Source organism: Mirounga angustirostris, unplaced genomic scaffold (assembly GCF_029215605.1).
Source record: "Mirounga angustirostris isolate CCGP_5_RB_7025 unplaced genomic scaffold, mMirAng1.0.hap1 SCAF_16, whole genome shotgun sequence".
Classification (NCBI taxonomy): Eukaryota; Metazoa; Chordata; class Mammalia; order Carnivora; family Phocidae; genus Mirounga; species Mirounga angustirostris.
Genome location: NW_026991724.1, coordinates 18,618,540 through 18,636,179, shown reverse-complemented (window position 1 = coordinate 18,636,179; position 17,640 = coordinate 18,618,540). Strand labels below are relative to the sequence as shown.

The following is a 17,640-nucleotide window of genomic DNA, read 5'->3' as shown; positions in this document are numbered from 1 at the left end:
CCGGGTCCCCACCCCCTCCCAGTTCCCTTTCCCCACCCCCTCTCAGTTCCCGGCAGCCCTGGCCGCCCCGCCCCCGCCGCAGCTGCTGCTCCCATCCCCACCCCGCCCAGCCCTTTCTGCCTCGTCATCTACTGCCCCGCGGAGGCTCGTCCCATGAGTGGGGCCGCCCGGAACGCATAGAACCGGGAGCCCCACCCCACCCGGCTGGGGGAGGGAAGAGAAACTGAGATTGGGCAGAATCCGCACCACCCCACCACCAGCCGCACTCGAAGGAGGTCTGTGAGCACCGCCCCTCCGCGGGATTCAAGCAGTGGGACTGGGTAGAGGGGAGGTAAGGGGAGCCTTGTGATCGCACTTTCGCAAAGGCTCCCGCAGTTTCCCACGACCCTCGCTCCCTAGCATAAGAGACCGCGCAGAGGGGTGGGAGGGAGGCCAAGACCTCCCCCGATGCCTCGCACCTGGAGCTGCGTGAAGCTCCGGGAAGGATTTGGCCTGTGACCCTTGAAGAACTGGCTGGGATTCCGTCGGTATTCACTTCTGAGCATTGACTTGCAGCTGGGGTCTCTGCACCCCAGACAGGACAAAGTGCAGGACTTGGCATACTGCAGGGAGGAGGCTAACATGAAAATAACTTGCGGAGCAATGAGGGAGAAGGAGGGGCCAAGGCAATCTGCCCCCCTCCGCCCCCTCCCCCGCACTTGTACTGAGCAGGTCCTGCACCCCTGACTGGGGGGACAGTCTTTGGACGTCTCAGCTGGAGAGGGCAGAGGTTACATGAACACAGTGCAGTGATGTCAGCATGGTGGTGAGAGTATATGCTGTTACTGGGGCACACAAGATAAGGGACTAGTCTATCTTTGGGACACTCAGGCACTGGGGTGGACAAGGTGACATTTAAGTCTTGGAGGATGGGTCCACAGCATGGAGGAAGGGGAAGGGTATTCCAGGCTTAGGGAACAGCATCTGCAAATGTTCTGATGTGCCAGGGGCTTGAACGGTTCTCCCAGCACTGTGTGGTGGAGGGAAGTAGGTGGGGGAATCCTGGCTGTCCAGAGGGGTGGGAGGTGGTTTGAGTGGCCAGGCCACATAATCTTGATTCTCTCTGATGGACAGTGGGGAAAGGAGACAAGTAGTTAGGGCTGATATTCTGCTTGGCAAGAGATCTCGTAGTTCAAGCTAGAGCAAGTCAGATTCCAGTTCTGCCTCTTGGTCTCTCTGAACCTGTCTCCTCATCTGTAAAATGGGGATAATAAAGCCTGTCCCAGAGACTTGTCAAAGTCACTGTGCTGTGAGGGTGATGGGATGGAAGTGAGAGGTACTTACAGAGACTGTCATAGGAGATGAGGTGATGATGCTGGGGCTGAGGGAAGATGCTATTGGAGACCCACTGAGTAGTAGAGGAATAGCATTTGTCAAGAGATGCCACCTGAAGGGAGAGGGAGGGGCAGGGGGTAGTTCTGGTCTCTGCTCAGTAGTCTGGGGGAAGCGCTGACAATTCAGTATAGCCAGGAGTGGTGAAATGACCAGGGAGGCATAGCATGACACCAGGTGGTAGTGAGAGAGACCTGGGAGGCAAGATGGGGGCTAGGACCACAGCCACTCTCCCAGACCTAGAGCCAGGTAGAGAAGTAGAGGAGTGACCTCAAAGGGAGGATGAAACCCAGGAGGGTGCTGTGTGGACAAAGCCAAGGCTAGGGGAGATGGGCTGAGAGAGGGAGTGGTCTAGGGCCTGACCTCTCTGCCCCTTAATGCCAGGGGCCTTGCTGCCTGGGTCAGGTCACCCCACAAGTGATGGGCCATTGTCCTTGGCTGTTAATAAATGGACAAAGCAGATTAATTTCTGCCTAACACCCGCTGCTTACTACAGTCTCTCAAAATGGGAAGGTCCATGGAAGAAAACAGAAGTTCAGCAAGCACTTGTTGGCAGCCTTTATGAGTTAGGTCCGTGGTATTTAAAGATGAAGCAAGAGAAGATTCCCAGGGCAGCAGGAGACAGTTGGATATCTGTCAGGAGATCTTGGTCAGAGCTAGGACTCAAGAGAATTCAGGTAACCCTGCTCAGGTATTAGGGAACCAGGACATAGTGGTGGCATTGGTGAGGGGCTGCAGGGGCAGAGCCTGTCCTGGAAAGATGAGCCTCAGGGTCAGAATAAGGAGCCTGGGCTTCTTCGGTCGGTGAGGAGAGGCTCTCAGCACTTGTGCTCTGGGTGCAGAGGGGATTCAGCGCTCCGCAGGGTCTAAGCTGGACATGAAACGCTAGACTAAGAGGTTAGGATGACAGAAATATTCAGCAGATAGACTGGAAAGGACCCGACTGCAAGCTGGGTGTTGGGCAGCGGGATCAGTTGTGGGTCTTTCTGCCTGTTAAGGTGGGGAAGCAGGCTGGGAAAAAGAAGTTAGTTTGGATAAACTGGGTGTGAATAGAATGTAGGATCCACAGGCAGCGCGGGGCTCAGGAGGGACGTGCTGACTGGAGAGAGGAGTAGAGAATAAATAAGGACCCAGGGAGAGCATAGAGGAGAGGAAAGCCACAGCTGACATTTAGGGGCCCAAGGAGAAGCCTGGGGAGGAGACTGGGACAAGCCCTCTGCTGAGGAGCTGTCCGGCTGCCGGGGTCGAGGTGAACTTAAATCCCAACCACGAGTGTTCACTGAGAGCCTGGGAGAGAGGTCAAGGGCGGGGAGTCCCGGCTCCCGCTACCTCTCTCCCCCTCCCCCATGCAGCCCCCACCATGGGCAATGCGCAGGAGCGGCCCTCAGAAACGATCGACCGCGAGCGGAAACGACTGGTGGAGACGATGCAGGCCGACTCGGGGCTGCTGCTGGATGCACTGCTGGCGCGGGGCGTGCTCACCGGGCCCGAGTACGAGGCGCTGGACGCGCTGCCGGATGCCGAGCGCAGGGTGCGCCGCCTGCTGCTTCTGGTGCAGAGCAAGGGCGAGGCCGCCTGCCAGGAGCTGCTGCACTGCGCCCAGCGGACCGCGCGGGCGCCCGACCCCGCCTGGGACTGGCAGCACGTGGGCACCGGTGAGCGCGCGGGGGCGGGGCCCGAGCCAGAGCACGGGGCGTGGCGTGAAGGGTAGAGTGGGGAACCGAGTAGCAGTCTCCCCGCCCCCCAAATGGGTGTGTGTCAAGGATACCGCAGAGGCGTAAAATGAGCCTCGGATACTCCCACCTCCGCCCCAGGCTACCGGGAACGCAGCTACGACACTCCATGCCCTGGCCACTGGACACCTGAGGCACCTGGCTTGAGGACCACTTGCCCCGAACTGCCCAGAGCTTCAGACTGCGAAGAGGCTGGGGTTCCCAGGGGCTCTGAGGCAGTGCAATCCGGAACGCCTGAGGAACTCAATCCGGAGCTGGAAGCTGGGGCCTCTGATGAGGCTGGGCAGGATTTGGAACCAGAGACAGAGGCAGAACCGGAATCTGAACTGGAGCCAGATCCCGAACCCGAGCCAGATCCCGAACCCGAGCCAGAGCCTGAGGCAGGTGACGAGGCGGATGACGAGTCTGAAGGTGTGAGGCTACCCAAACCCGGTGCCGAATGGGTGGGAGGCTGGGCCCCACCTGACTGACCACTTTTTCTCTATCATCTCTAGATTCCTGACTGCCTGAGCACTGACAGGCCACCCCTGCCCAAGCCGGATAGGACCTGGGATCCTGCCCTGGCATTGGGGGGGGGGGGGGGAAGGGGTTGCCACCAAGTCTCCATCTGACCCAGTACCACTAGAAGTGAATAAACTCCGGAGGGTCAGCCTGGGCTCTCTGTGTGACTCTGGCTTTTTGCCCAGAACTAGGGTGTGGGTCTGTGCCCCTGAGGCTCAGCAACCTGGGCAGCTCTGTGCCCCGCTGTCCAGTTCTTAGCCCCATTTCATCCTCAGTAGCCCAAGCCCCACCCCCCTGGAGCCCTCAGTCCCAGGACCCCCGGGGACAAGGGCCAGACCCCTGGGCCCTGCCCTACAGACCTTTTCCCCTCATGAACCAGTTGGGGGGAGGAGGGCTATGTAGTCACCTGCCCCATTTCATGGAAGCCCTTGGGCCTGGTGCAGAGAGCCAGGGAAGGGAGACTTCTTTCCACTTAGGGCAGGCTAGAGCTCACAGCCTTGGGAAGTGAGATTAGGAGAGAGAAAGAGGAAGGGATCTTGGGTAGACAGAGCCCACACACTTCATTCTAATTGTTTTAATTGTCTGGTTTCTCTCTGGACTGGGAACTCCGTGAGGGTTCTGACCAGTAACTGGCACACAAAGGTGCTCTACACATAGTCACTGGCTAAATGAATAAGGACTTTCCAGTTGCATTTCTGAGTTTTATAGATGGGAAAACCAAGGGCAAGGGTGAGAGTGGGAATGGGTCAGCATCACACAGCTGAGTCTGAGGTGAAACCGGAAGCAACAACCACCTCTACACCATCCTGGTCTGGGGGGGGCTCAGGACTTGGGACAACAGCTAGGGGCCTGCCCCCCAGGCTCAAGTGTGGCTGCTGCCAGCCTCTGCCAGCCTTTGCCAGAGGCCAGCTGTGAGGGTGTGGGCAAAGACAGGAACAGCATGGACCAGTGGAGGGCTGGGGGCAAGGCCAGGTGAGCTCTTGGGCTTGACCCACAAGGCCTAAAGGACTGTGTGTGTGTGTGTGAGAGAGAGAGAGAGAGAGAGAGATGAGAGTGGGGCTAGGAGCAGTTCGTGCCTTCCAGAGGAGCTCTGTTCCCTCCACCACACCATCAGAAGCTGCTGCCTCCAGCCCCAGGAAGCAGAGCACGTAAATAGGGTATAAATACATGGCTAGTGGGAGAGGCAAAATGCTAGAAAGCACACCCCAGCCCAGCTGGGTCTCTACCACCAGGACCCCTGCCCCTTGAGTCTGTGTGAAAGCCAGGCCCTCAGACCCAGGCAGTCACCCCAGGAGAAGGGAGATCCCCACCAGGACCCACTGAGAGGTAGACAGCGTGAAAGCTGAAGGAGCACCAAGGGGCCAGGTGGGGGAAAGGAGAGACTGGAGTATGCAGACACCCAAAGCCATCTCATGCAAGAACAAGTTTCTACTCCCAAACCACCCCCCATCCCCATCATGCTCAGCCTCCCTCCTGCCCCCAGGCTTCCCCTCTGCTCAACAAAGAGCTAGAGGTAGGAGGGCAGACTCAGTTTGCTTGGCATGCTACTGTTGTTCCCTGGGCCCCAGAGAGGGTAGCAAGGGACACAAAGCCTCTGATGTTGCCACTCCTACCTCCTGGGATGCTCCCGCCCTCCCAATTCCCCAAGAAACACCCAGGCCATGGAAGCACAGAACAGTCAGCTTCATGTTCTGGGAGCTGATCTGGAGCCCTGGTCCAGGGCCTCTGCCTGTGGCCCTCAACCGGCATCAGTCAGGCAGCAGGCGGCCCAGCTCTGCCTCATCCAGCCGGTTGGTGGCCATGATGTGCTCCAGCTGCTGCCGGTAGCGCGCCAAGTCTTGCATGAAGTGGGGCACCCGGGTATTGGCCAGCACCCCATGGGGCCGCAGGTGGTCTACATCCTCATAGGACACCTGCAGGAAGGAAGCTGGGCCTCAGGGGCAGCCAGACGTAGCCATGGCTTTCAGGTAGCTGGTCCCAGCTCTCCACCAATGGCTCATGGGCCTCTGCTCCTGGAATGCCTTCCTCTGGATCCACTCCCAGTATTATGTACCCTGAGGCTTAGTCCTGGGTGTGTCTGCTCTAACCCCAACCCAGCTTCTTCCCTCACCTCCAAACCTAGGTATCCAGCTGCCTCCTGAACACCTTCCCTGGGATCTCCCTCAGGCACCGCAGACCCCACACCCACCGCTGAACGCCGGCGTGCCAGCTTCTGCCAGCCCCACGGTTCCCCCGTCACGGTTCTCTAGGTCAGCTTGAGGGAAGGGACCTGGAATATGTCATCCTCCAACTCAGGGTGGCCACTGGGTTAGAGGAATTCCACTCTCCGAAGAGCTTTCCCCAGCTTGCCCCTCCCGCTGCATGGCCACTGCCCTGTGACCAGACCACCATCAATCCCACCAGAGTGACTGGAAAGGCAGCCTCCTCCTCCCCCTGCACTCCCTTCCCTAGGCCTCTCTCTCCAATCCACCTCCCATATAACATCCACAGGGAGTCTTCTAAAGCAAAAGTGACATTTCCTAAAGCTCTCCAGATTCCCTTTTGCTTCAGGTGAAGTCCACCTTTCTCAGCCTGGCACAGACACCCAGAGCCATAGACTTGGTCCCTGGCCATTTCTCCAGCCTCCTCCCCCAGACTTTCCTGACTGCTCCCCTGGCCTGAATGCTCACCTCCTGTGAGATATGGTATCTACACATGCACCCGCAGTCTAGGTCAAGTACCTACTTTTGGCTGCCAGGCTGTCACTTCTCCTTTGTCCACCTCCACCCAGGTCTCCCCACCAGAGAAGCCTGGTACCTAATCCTCCGTCGGGCAGCCATCAGAGGCTCAGGGAACACTGCCGGGAGGAGAGCTGGCTGGATCTCTAGAGGTCCGTGGCCCCTCACCTTGCCCAGTGAGGTCAGCAATGGGAAATCGATGGTCTGGCGGTGCCGCAGAATGCGCACGATGCCATCCAGGTACACCTGATCCTTGCTGAAGCAGCCTGTGGGGCACGGGAGGGCTGTGAGCCCCTAGGCCAGCGCCCCCCCACCGCGGCCCCCCCCCCTCAGGGCACTCCCCCCCATGCCGCACGCCCCCAGGCCTCCTTCAGGGCACCTCCCCGCAACCCCGCGCGGGCGCCCACCGGGCAGCGAGGTGTCAGTCTGGCCGCGCTTGGCGCGCACGCAGTACTCCCAGCGCACGTCGGCGTCCTGCACATAGCGCGCCAGGTCCTGGAAGAGCTGGCGGAAGGACATGCGCGAGGCGCGATGGATGGTGTAGTAGAGCAGTGCGGCGCGCCACAGAAAGGGCTGCTTGCGGAACAGCACGCTGTGCAGGCTGGCCAAGCCCTCCTCCGTGGGGTTCGCCGGCCGCAGCCCGTACTGCAGCCGGCCCTCAGCGCTGTGCCACGGCTGCCGCGCGTTGTTCACGCCCCGCAGGTAGTGAGTGCCTACGGGGAAGGCGAGGGTAAGGAGGCACTGGGTAGGCCATCCAGGGGACCAGACTGCGGCCATGTCCTGCTACCTCCTACAGAACCTCTAACCGGTGACAGTGACGGTGACTCATGGTGACTCACGCATACTCCAGCCCCTCAACTCAGGCTCTCCCGCAAATTCTCCCCGCCCCCAATACATACTCACCCAACCCCAGGAGTGGGAAGACCCTCCTCAGGTGAACTCACACCCAAAGACTGAGAGTCCCACACACCAGAATCCCTCCCCACCCATCCAGGGCTACACACACAAACAACTCTTCCAAACTCACACTGCCCCCCACACCCCTCGGAGAGGTGCAGGAACTCACAAACCACCCCAGCCCCACATCCTGCATGCCCCTATCAATTTGACAGTCATGCTGATGACCCCAGCGAAAAACACCTTTTGCCCAGAGCTATAGGATTCTTGATGAGAGATAGATAGAAAGGAACAATAATTAGTGTCCCATGCTCTCCTTTTCAGCTCAACCTATCCCCTCCTAAAACCTGGCTTTGTGTCCTCAACTAATTCCATTCCTAGGATCTAGCCTTCCACCCACCCTGGAGGGCCTCCGTGTTGGCAGGGCTAGTGGGACCCTCAGAGTACTCCCTCTGGCCTGTCCGGGCCTCAGCAGCCTTGTCCCCACTGTCAAGGGAAATCAGAGAGGAAGTAGAGAAGTAGAGGGAGGAAAGGATACCCAAAAGGAGCAAGAGATGAGGGTGAGCCCAGAGTGGGCAGGCATGTTCTGGCCTACCTCTGTGAGCCAGAGGGAGGAGGTAGCTGCTCACGAAGGGAAAGGGCCCGTCCTCCGGAAGGAAGGGGAAGAAAGAGAGGGGGTGGGGTTACTGGGGCCCCTTGCTGCCCCCCACCCTGTCCCAGCCCCCCTCTCATCCTACCCACCCACCCACCTACCCACACCCTGACCTATCTCGTGCCGCAGCATGCCCTCCAACCAATACTGGCGGGCCCCAGTCAGGTTGATGGCCAATGTTGGTCGGCTGTTCTCCACCATCATCACTGCCTGGGACAGCAGGTCTTCACTCAGCTGCACCACAACCTGCGGGTGGTAGTGAACCTAAGCCATGGGCACCAGCCCTGAGACCAGGATGCAGGTGGACCCACTGATGCCACAGGGCAGGCAGGCCACACACCCTTCACCACCTTTGCCTCAGAGCCAGCTGCCACCCTATTGGGACAGGGGCTTGCCTGGGATCACAAGCTGGCCAGGTGTGGAGCTGGGCCTGGCAGCCTGGTTTGGGGCACACAGAAGAGGGGCCTCGAAGACAGGGCTAGCTCACCTCCCCAACACAGCCCTCCTTCTGCATGTATTTGCGAACAATGGACCAGATCTGGCACTTGGTCAGCAGCTGGCCCCCCGTTGCAGCTTCAAAGTGTTCATAGGTACCAAACTTCTCCAGGACAGCCTCAATGATGCCAACTGCCTGCACATAGGGTTGCGGTGGCTGGTGAGACCAGGCCTCTTGGGTGATCAGGACCAGGGTGAGGCAGGCAGGCTGGACTGACCTGATGGATGAACTGTCCAGAAGCCTCACAGTACTTCTCCAGCACAGCCGTGGGCATGGGCTCCTGGTACTCGAACTGTGGGTTGTAGGTGTAGTGGGACTGGAAGAACTTGTCCCGCTCTCGGTCCATATTGGTTGGCCTCAAGGCCACCAACATGCAAGGGCTCTTGCTGGCACCATGGCCCGCATCCTTTCGAGTCTTAGCAATGTGAGGCAGGGAGGCTGCAGACCGCAGGGTGCCCCCGCCTGGGTCCCGTCCCCGTCCAGGTGGGCCCCGACCCTGGGTGCCACCCCCCCGCCGGCCAGTACTATTTACAGTATAGGTGCTCTCACTGCGACGCATGTGGCCACGGGGGCCCACGTGCAGCTCTGAGAAGGGCTGCAGCTCAGGCTGGGGCCGCAGGGCTGAGGGGATTGACAGAGCCAGGGGCAAGGCCAGGGACTGAGGCCAGGGGTACAGCAGTGTCCCATCTCGGTCTGAGGGCTTCAGCCTATGGCCCAAGGATGAGGGACTGGTTGGTGGGCTGGGGGGTGCCTGTTCATACACTTGAGCCCCTGAGTCCAGCACCATTCTGTCCTGGGGGTCACATCCAGCCGGGTCACTCCAACTCCCCACACTGTCGACTTCTGGGAACACAGAAGGGCATGTGGAGGCCAGTATGAGTGGGTGTGGCCTGAGCTCCAACAGGCCTTGTGCTCCACACTGCCCTGGCTGGGTGCTTAGTGGGCTTGGGGCCTGCCACCAGGGGTCTGGGTAGCTGCCCTTCACCCCCATCCCCGTGTCCATTCCCTCCAGCAGGCTTACCCAAGGAAGCTGGACTGGGGGAAAGGAGGAGGCAGAATTTATACACTCACGTAGATGGTGGTACTGGAATCCCCTTAGACTATGAGCTGCTGAGAGTAAGGCCTGAGCCCCTATTCATGATTTTAATCCCTGTGCTCAGCACCCATCTAGACTGGGAGCTGGTATAGTGTAGCCCCAGCTGCTGGGATGAAGGCTGAGGGGGCCTCACTACCTTCTACCTGCCTTCCAACTATGGCATTTTCTCAGTCTCATCCCTCCCCTCCCACCCGGCTCCACCACCTCCTCCAGCTCAGTTGGCCTTAGTCAGGTTGAGTGCCTGCATGCCCCTTGCTTATGTTAGTCCCTCCACCTGGAATGATCCCTCTCCCCTCTGGGTCATCTGTTTAAATCCCAATTAGAATCAGCTTTTGGGGGAGCAGAGGGAGACTTCAGCACATTCAAGCCAATCCTTGGTCTGTCTCCTATCAGAGGCCTCTTTCTAATGGTCATCCAAGGCCGGCATTGGCACGTTCACCCCTTGCTCTGTACTAGGGCTCAGAACAATCCAGTCTCTTCCCAGAGACTGACTGAAGGCTCCAGAATCTGAACTCCTTTGCCTGCTCAGGGACACAATTCCAGCATTTCTCCAACACCATCAATCTCTTCCTCTCTACTGGATTCTTTCCAGCAGCATAAACACAGGCTTTTATTTCTGTCCTAAAAAAAACCAAAACCAAACCCTCACTTGACCCCACACTCCTCTAGCCCCACTACATCTCCCACCAGCTGCTCCTTATTGCAGCACAACATCCATCTGTATGCAGTCTGATTCCTTCTTTTCCTCTTATGTTTCACTCCAGTTAGGCTTCTGTCCCCACTTTCCATTGAAACTGATCTGACCAAGGTCATCAATGATCTTCATATTGATTGGCGCACTTGACATAATTAATCATGTCATCTTGGAAACATGTTCTCCACTTGGCTTCTCAAATACACTCAAACATATTCTCCTACCTCACTGGCTGTTAGTTCTTGGTCTTTCTTGCTCATCATTCCTGTCTTCCTGATCTCTTAACATTGTAATGCCTCAGGACTTGGAAACTTCTATGGAAACGTCTCTACTTTTCTCCATTTATGCTTACTCCCAGGGTGATCTCATCTGCTTTCATGATTTTAAGTACATCAGCCCAGACTTCTATAAACTTCCGACTAGTGTTGCCAGTTCTCAATACAACATCTTTACTTGAATGTACTTAACAGGCATCTCAGACTGAACATGTCCCCTATCTGGAATGCTTTCCCCCAGATAACTGCAGGGCTCACTCCCATTTTCCTCAGATTTCTGCACAAATATGTTATTAAACAAGTCTCCCTAACACACTCTCTATAAAATAGTAAACCTCCTCTTTCCTCGCCACCACAATCTTCCCTTCTCCACATTATTGGTTTCTGAAGCAGTTGTCACCACCTGAAGTACAGTATATGTCATTATTATCTGCTTTCTCCTTTCGAATGTTCACAGCTGTGTCCCCAGATCCCAGAATAGTACCCGACCCAGAGCAGTTGCTCACTAAATGGATGAACCCAAGAGCACTTCTCCTTCCAGAACTGGAATCATTCCTTCCACGCATTATGTTTCCATATCTAGTTTTGATCCCCTGCCCCCACCTCCCTTCCCTCTGCCTAGTGACCAGCTGTTTGAAAAGATTTCAGGCCTCAGACTTCACTCTTCTCAACTAACTACACTTTTCTGGACTCCTCACTGGTCTCTGCGCCTCTCCCTTCATCCCCACCCCCCCTTCTTTCATTCGACCTACCTCTTCGCAATTACCAAGAATACTCCTGTTTCTTTCACGTCTCAGGTTCTTTTGCCAAGAATGCCCTCGCAATGTCTCCTTGTAGCAAACTCCTAACCATTCCTCAGGGCTTGGTTTAGGTCTCACCTCCTCCGGGAAGCCTTCCTGGCGTCTTGGAGGCTCCCAGGGTCTAGGCGGCTTCTTTACCACCCTAAGCTGTCACTGTCGGAGCCTAGATCCGTGTCCCCACACCACCCCCTTAACTGCCTCAGGGCAGGGACGGATCTGTTTGACCCCCATGTCCCGAGCACCTAGCTCCACTTGCGGAATGAATGAAAGATAGCTGGGGAGGAGCCCAGACACAAGGCGGAGTCTGGTGACAAATGAGAGGGTGTGGCCTACGCCAATAAAAAACTCTCGGAGAGGTAACGTGGAAGAGGAGCCAATGGGGACGGGGAGATAGAGGAGGGGCGTGACCTGCAGCCAATAAGTGGCGGAGGATGGGGCAGGGGGCGTGGCCAATGGAGGGCGGAGCCAGAGGACAATGGAGGGGGGGTTCCCGGTTAGATGAGTAGGGGTCGTGTCGCGTGCCTTCGCGGCCTCTAGGGGGTGGGGGGTTCCGTCCGCGTACCGCGCCCCCACCTGTTCGCTCCTCTTCTCGCCACCGCCGTTCCCGCTCCGCAACACCAGTCGCCAGCCGCCCAGCCCGCGGGAGCCGATCGCCGGTGACGCACGCACTCGGGCGCGCGCACGCTCACGCGAAGGCGCGCCTATTCACGTCAAATTCGGCGGCGGCGAGCACCCGAGAACACAGCTCTGGGTGGTGCCAGGCAGAGCAGAGGGGGGCGGTGTCCGCCACAAAGTCACGCCCCTGGGCGCGGCGTTACCTTAAGCCCGCCCCCTCCACGAGGACCCGTTGGGTTTCAGCGCTTCAGGTACTAGTCGGCCTTCAAAGTCAGGGCCTCGACACACAATCTCACTGCCCTGACGCGGATAGATGGGGCTGAAGTCCACCTATGGCGGCAGAAGCTCGGTTACTTGGGAACGCAGTCCATACCGGGCTGATGTCAGGATAGGTGAGGTGCAGCCCATATATGAGGACTGGAGCCAGGATACCTTAGGCGTTTAACTGAGCGTGGACCCCCTAATCATCGCACTTTTATTTTATCCCCTCTTCCCCCAATACACAATTCAGGCGTCCGGGGACCGTCCCTGTATCCGGAGGGCAGCCGGGCGTCAGGCACAGGGCCCCGAGGGAAGGCAGGAGGACAGCGCAGGAGCAGGTGCTGGGACGAGGCTGAAGAGTGCGCGGCGACCGGCAGAGGGCGAGGGCTGTGGGCCCACCTGCAAGGAGCTGAGTGCGGCCAGGCGCTGCTCCCGCGACACGTCCCCGCGCAGGTCCAAGAGGGCAGAGACGTGATCCTCGCTACGGGGACACCAGAGAGCTGTGTGTCAGCTCCGCCCCGCTCTTCCCGAATCCATCCTCCCCTCCCTCTCCCCCCTCCCCACACCAGAACCACTCTTCGCACCTCACGTCTGGAAATTTTTGTCGCAGGCCTGCCACCTCGAGGCCAAGCAGCATGGGGTCGCGGAGGTTCAGCAGATCCCGCAGAGCGAGGAGCACTGGCGCGCACTGAACACTCTCCTCCAGGCCCTGAGCACCGCGGGGTAGGTCTCGCGTTCGCCCTCGACCTCCACCCAACCACTGATATTCCCGCTCATCTGCTCGCCTAATGAACTCTCACCAAGCCAAGGAAAAGTTCCCGAAGCTGGGCCGCGTCTTGCTGCAGGCGCTCGGCCACCTGGGTCCTCTCGTCGGCTCCTCGGCACACCAGGCGGCCCTGCATCAGCGCACGCAGGTATTGCAGTACTACCGTACGTTCCGCCTCGGCCAGGAGCAGCTGCGGAGAGCGCAGTGGGTTCAGCATGCCTTTCCCATGGGGCGTCCCTACTCCCCAGCCTTTCCCTTAAACGCACCTGGGCCGCAGGATTCCTCACGCGCCTAAAATCCTGGCAGAAGCGCGCCGTCCGCTCGCACACATCGTCCAGCAGCTCTGGGCTCGACAGCCACCGGCGTGAGGGCAGAGCCGCGAACAGGGGCTGGGGGTTGGGGCAGAAATGGGGTTGAAGGAACGATCCAGAACTAGCATTCCCCCTGCAGAGACGCACACCCATATATGCTATATCTCCTCCCCCTCACCCCAATCCCTACTTGAAGCCTTACCTGGAGCTCCGCCAGCAGCGCCTCCAACACCAGGCGGCATATCCTCCTCTGCAACTCGTCCAGCGCTGTCTCCACCGGAGCCAAAGCTCCTGAAGCCGCCCCGTCGGGCTGCAGGACCGACACGGAGGAGCTGGACGGACCAAAAGTTAAGGCTTCAGGACCAAGGCCAAGGCCCTCGCGGTCGTCGGTTGTCTAGCCACTCTGACGCCACCTAGTGGTGCAAGTGTGTGGCGGGAGGGGGCAAGAATGGCGGCTCTCTGCACTTCTGTAGATCTGGGGCTTGGACTGAGGATGGGAGTGGTGGGCTCAGACAGCTAGAAGGAACCCAACCAGACCTGCCTCTAGTTCGCAGTGTGACTTCGAGCAAATCATGTCTTTTGGTTTCTGTTTGGGTAAGGGAAGAGTTTAATCCCAGCCAGGAGGGATTCAAACACATTAACTTGTTTGTTCTCTCTGCCCCCACCCCAAAGAACATAAGACCCAAGAGGAAGGGGATTTTTTTCTGTTTTGTTCACAACTGTAACCTCAGACATTACGTGGCACAGAGTAGGGCCTTGATAAGTATGTGTTGGATAAATGAATGAATGAATAATTGGTACTGTCAGGCAAGCACTGATAGGTACTTCACACCTGTTATATGATTCTCAGAATGTACCATTATTACCAACACATAATACTGATAAGAAAAACGAGATTCAGAAAGATTAGGTAACTCATCCAAGGTCACACAGTTAGCAATTAGTAGAACTAGGATTGGACTCTCAGAGCCATGTGAGTCTAAAATTTCTGATGACCTAGTGTGGACTGGGTCCATACCTAATTGGGGTTCAGTCAGGGGTTCTGTGGGGGAGGCTTCTGGTACCTGAGTGCTGACTGGTGGTTGAGGGTGGCCAGTAGGTAGGGCACATAATGAGGAGCCATTGCTTCCCCCCTGGCGTGGTCTCGGGAGAATCGGATCAGAGCATCACTAAAGCTGCAAAGGGCAGAGGTAGTTCCTGTACCTGTCACTCTGGCGCCCCCACAACTTGAGTCCCTGGTACTCCAGCCCCACCTCCAAGAAACCCAAGACCCTGTTTTGAAGAAGCCCTTTCCCCCTGGTGTGCCTTATTCACTCAGAGCCCCCTTGGGCTGCCCCAGGAGCAGGGCTAGGGGCTGGACGTGGGTCAGTGCCTTGGCAGACCTCCTCAGGAACGTGCCCAGTTCCGAGAGCGCCATGCCCTGCACCCGCTGCTGCAGTGACTCGCTGACCAGGCTGCTCACGCGAATGTTCTCTTCCAGGATCTGCAGGCAGCAACGGGTGGCCATCAGCAGAGTCCTAGTCCTTTTCTCCTCCCCTTTCCCTCTGGGGGCTTCCCACCCACCTGCAGCACTATGGCCGGCATAGGTGAGTGGTAGAAGCCAGAAGAGTCTGTGCCAGGTTCCTGCTCTCGATTCCACTCAGCTACCTCCCCATCCAGTGCCTTCTGCAGCCACTGGGCCACATTTGCCTGGAGGAAGGGGCAAAGGGGGGCAGGATGTAGCAGAGCACTGATATTGCTAGAGACAGGTCGACATGCGACTCTGCAGATACAGGCCCACAGCTGGTGGCAGAGCTTCTCTGTACCTGGGCCCCAACTACTCACCTGGATTTGGGCCACAAATGTTGCCTCCAGCTGTTCAATGTTCTCCGGGGTCAAGAGGGGCTCCAGCTGAGACACGTCAGCCTCAGGCCCCAACTCTAGGCTCCCCATCATTTCTGGCCTGCAGATGGGTAGCCCAGTGTCACTCTGAGCCCCCAGCCTCTGATCCACCCACTTCCTGATGCCCCAAGGGTACTGACCCCAGGTACACATGCAGTGCCCAGTGCAGCAGGGTGAAGGCATCAGCAGCTCCTAGCTCAGGCCCTCCCAGGAGCTGCTGCAGGCAGCGGCGCAGTCCACTGTGCAGGGTGTGGGCCCACAGCTGGACCACCTTGTAGTGCGGTGGGCAGCAGGGTGCTACTAGTGCTTCAGCTATGGCCAGCTCGGCCGGTAAAGCCACCCGCAGAGCCTCCAGCCACCCTGCCAGGGCCCCCGGCTCAGGCAGGAGAGGTGTCCCAAAGTGGGTCCTGTCCAGGCCCTCCTGTAATGCCTGCAGACAGCGCTGCCGCCAGCCCCTGGGGGCCAGCTCCAGGGAGGCTGTGTACCCAGCATCCACCTCCGCCACACGCACGGCAGCCACCAGCTGGGCTGGGTCCTCCCGCGCCAGCCGCCCTGCGGCCCCTGCAGCCGCCTCCACCGCCTGGCCCAGAGCCTCAGCCAGGGGGCCCAGCCCCTCGAAGACTGCCAACTCCAGGCCCCCCAGAGGTGCCCACGTCTCCTCTTGCAGCTGCTCCAGCTCCCGAAGGCACACATAGGCCTCCAAGAGCTGCCTGGCATCAATCAGGCTCCGCGCGTGGGCCACTGCGGCTGGCACTAAACAGGGAGGAGAGGAAACAGCCCTGAGTCTCAAACCTCCCCCCATACAACGGGTGCAGCGGTGGGTGCTGAGGCCCTAGGGCTGCAGTGAGGTGTCAAGTGTTCAGTAACGAGTACAGCAGAGCACTGACTAATCTGAAAGGACCCAGGGAAGGGCCTAGAGACCCGGCGGGCCAGGTGTAAATTTTTGAGCTGATGGAACAAGAGGAAGCCAGGGATCCTGGAGGCAAGGCAGTGTGGAATTCGCGGGGCCATGCTAGTGGCTATTTAATACTTCAATAAGTTAGCAACCAGGGCGGTCAGAGCCACTTGGCTGAGTCTCAGTCCTGATCCACACAACTCATACTTGAGAATCCCAGAATGAGCCAATTTGTATCCTGCTTCAGACGCCATTCGAAGCCTGAATTACTCTCTGGAAGGTCCCTGGTGTGTCCCTCCATGCAATCTCCCACGAGTGCCCCAGCCCCTCAGTCAGTGATGGGTGTTTATTGAATAACGGTTGGGGGGCTGAGGCCCAGGGCCCCCGCACACTCACCTGCCCAGAGCCGGGGCAGCAGCTGAGACAGGACCTGCAGCTGCTTGTGCTGCACCACCTGCTCCCGCAGTGGCCTGAGGGTCTGCGTGGCCTCTGCCGCACCCTGAAGCAACCCGTGGGCCTGGCCCAGGGCCTCACGGGCGCCCCGCACAGCCTCAGAAGCCTGGGCCAGCTGCCACACACCTGTCTTCACGCCCTCCAGGTAGGACTGCACCACCGACTGTGGGAGGGAGGTAGCCAGTGAGGCCTGGCCAGTCCTACAGCCTGTCCCCAGCACTCCTTTCCCCTGACTGTTGCCCACCTTGATGCGCGCTTCCAGCGAACAGGTACGCTGAACCTCACGGCTGCGGTACTGGCCCAGTCTGGCCAGCTGCTCCGGCCGGTAGAAGATCCCCGAGGCCCATTTGAGTGCTGCTCCTCGGGCCAGCCGCTCCGCCCTCTCCTGCTCTGGCCACTCAGGCCCTGGGCAGGAAGAGCCTGGGCAGCCTCGTCAGTTGGGCAGGGCCTACAGGAAGTGGCCCGAACCTGCTCCCCTTCCTACTTCTCAGCCTGTCCCCTAGGGCAGTCCGATCCATTCCTCTTGCTGCCCTATAGAGCTCCGGCCAGCCCTGGCAAGGAGGATCCAACCCCACCATTCCCATCTTTCTTGCCACCATCCCTCCCTCAGCCCACCCAGAGGGCTCATACCAGGGGGAAGTGAGGGCTGCATTTCGTCCTTGGTTGCTGAGTCCATGGCAGTCCCTCGAGGAGCTGGAGATGAGGTAGGAGTGGGGGTGCTCCTGTGAGCAGTAGCCTCAGGCTAGGCCCCTCTGAGAAGGAGGAGGGGGGTTCTTGTCCAGCCCCCTCAGGAAATGATGGGGAGACTGGGTTTCTCAGTTTTGCCCCTGCAGACACTAAGTGAGGCAGGGTAGGCACAGACCTCTGCTGGCCCCAGCTCCTGCTCCGAATTGCAGAGGACAGTTTGGTACAGAACTCACCAGGCTTGACCAAGCATCCAGTTCTTTCTCCTTTGAAAATAGTCTTGGCCTTGAGGATGGCCCTCTCCCCCAGTCTTCTGGGCAGAGCTGGGTATTCTCTTCACTGGCTCACGAGGCCTGGGTGGTTCCAGCCCACACCTCAGCATGTAGCAGAATTCTTCTCCCCAAGGAAGCCTCTGTACCACCTCCCGGCCCAGGAGCACCCTCCTCCATCCAAGGCCAAATGCCCAGAAAGGAAGGAAGCTGAGTCTCTGGCCTTTTATTCCCAACAGGAAAGTGCATCTGCAATGTGGGATGGGGTGGGGA

The 17,640-nt window shown here is 58.6% G+C and overlaps 3 protein-coding genes across 10 annotated transcripts; 1 reads left to right on the top strand and 2 right to left on the bottom strand.

Annotated features, from left to right (window-relative positions):
* The first annotated feature begins 119 nt into the window (after window positions 1–119).
* On the top strand, window positions 120–3,777 carry NOL3 (nucleolar protein 3). 2 transcript variants are annotated; one of them, XM_045890947.3, is made up of 4 exons: window positions 120–275; window positions 2,724–3,026; window positions 3,186–3,515; window positions 3,599–3,777. In XM_045890947.3, the coding sequence occupies exons 2-4, from the start codon at window positions 2,732–2,734 to the stop codon at window positions 3,604–3,606; spliced, it is 633 nt and encodes a 210-aa protein (XP_045746903.1). In that variant the 5' UTR covers window positions 120–275; window positions 2,724–2,731; the 3' UTR covers window positions 3,607–3,777. The 2 variants fall into 2 exon arrangements, with proteins under 2 accessions (XP_045746903.1, XP_045746904.1); XM_045890948.3 differs by lacking the exon at window positions 120–275 and adding an exon at window positions 360–805.
* Window positions 3,778–5,272: 1,495 nt separating this feature from the next.
* Window positions 5,273–12,156, bottom strand: MATCAP1 (microtubule associated tyrosine carboxypeptidase 1). Of its 5 annotated transcripts, none has more exons than XM_045890946.3 (7): window positions 11,795–12,156; window positions 8,585–9,210; window positions 8,359–8,502; window positions 7,985–8,117; window positions 6,730–7,035; window positions 6,491–6,588; window positions 5,273–5,518 (listed from the first exon to the last, which is right to left on the bottom strand). In XM_045890946.3, exons 2-7 carry the CDS (start codon window positions 9,152–9,154, stop codon window positions 5,354–5,356), a joined length of 1,416 nt encoding a protein of 471 aa, XP_045746902.1. In that variant the 5' UTR covers window positions 9,155–9,210; window positions 11,795–12,156; the 3' UTR covers window positions 5,273–5,353. The 5 variants fall into 5 exon arrangements, 3 of the variants coding, with proteins under 3 accessions (XP_045746902.1, XP_045746901.1, XP_064436896.1); XM_045890945.3 differs by having other exon boundaries at window positions 11,806–12,156; XR_010408103.1 differs by lacking the exon at window positions 11,795–12,156 and adding an exon at window positions 5,794–5,874 and having other exon boundaries at window positions 5,380–5,518; window positions 8,585–9,625.
* A 152-nt stretch (window positions 12,157–12,308) lies between these two features.
* On the bottom strand, window positions 12,309–17,589 carry EXOC3L1 (exocyst complex component 3 like 1). 3 transcript variants are annotated; one of them, XM_045890941.3, is made up of 14 exons: window positions 17,335–17,589; window positions 17,045–17,166; window positions 16,659–16,834; window positions 16,358–16,577; window positions 15,207–15,819; window positions 15,010–15,127; window positions 14,749–14,874; window positions 14,568–14,668; window positions 14,250–14,360; window positions 13,388–13,517; window positions 13,141–13,263; window positions 12,909–13,064; window positions 12,693–12,817; window positions 12,309–12,589 (listed from the first exon to the last, which is right to left on the bottom strand). In XM_045890941.3, exons 2-14 carry the CDS (start codon window positions 17,088–17,090, stop codon window positions 12,400–12,402), a joined length of 2,235 nt encoding a protein of 744 aa, XP_045746897.1. In that variant the 5' UTR covers window positions 17,091–17,166; window positions 17,335–17,589; the 3' UTR covers window positions 12,309–12,399. The 3 variants fall into 3 exon arrangements, with proteins under 3 accessions (XP_045746897.1, XP_045746896.1, XP_045746898.1); XM_045890940.3 differs by having other exon boundaries at window positions 17,045–17,107; XM_045890942.3 differs by having other exon boundaries at window positions 16,659–16,819; window positions 17,045–17,107.
* Window positions 17,590–17,640: the final 51 nt, after the last annotated feature.

What these genes read in the sequence shown, in the direction of transcription:
- NOL3 (XM_045890947.3), top strand. Translation starts at nt 2,732, where the DNA reads ATGGGCAATGCGCAGGAGCGGCCCTCAGAAACGATCGACCGCGAGCGG. An exon ending in CTGGCAGCACGTGGGCACCG is followed by an intron (nt 3,027 to 3,185) that starts GTGAGCGCGCGG and finishes CCTCCGCCCCAG; the next exon opens with GCTACCGGGAACGCAGCTAC.
- MATCAP1 (XM_064580826.1), bottom strand. Translation starts at nt 9,370, where the DNA reads ATGGACACGGGGATGGGGGTGAAGGGCAGCTACCCAGACCCCTGGTGG. An exon ending in CTGGACAGTTCATCCATCAG is followed by an intron (nt 8,503 to 8,584) that starts GTCAGTCCAGCC and finishes CCCTATGTGCAG; the next exon opens with GCAGTTGGCATCATTGAGGC. An exon ending in AGGAGGGCTGTGTTGGGGAG is followed by an intron (nt 8,118 to 8,358) that starts GTGAGCTAGCCC and finishes TACCACCCGCAG; the next exon opens with GTTGTGGTGCAGCTGAGTGA.
- EXOC3L1 (XM_045890941.3), bottom strand. Translation starts at nt 17,090, where the DNA reads ATGGACTCAGCAACCAAGGACGAAATGCAGCCCTCACTTCCCCCTG. An exon ending in GCAGCCCTCACTTCCCCCTG is followed by an intron (nt 16,835 to 17,044) that starts GTATGAGCCCTC and finishes GAGGCTGCCCAG; the next exon opens with GCTCTTCCTGCCCAGGGCCT. An exon ending in GCTGCCCCGGCTCTGGGCAG is followed by an intron (nt 15,820 to 16,357) that starts GTGAGTGTGCGG and finishes CTCCCTGTTTAG; the next exon opens with TGCCAGCCGCAGTGGCCCAC.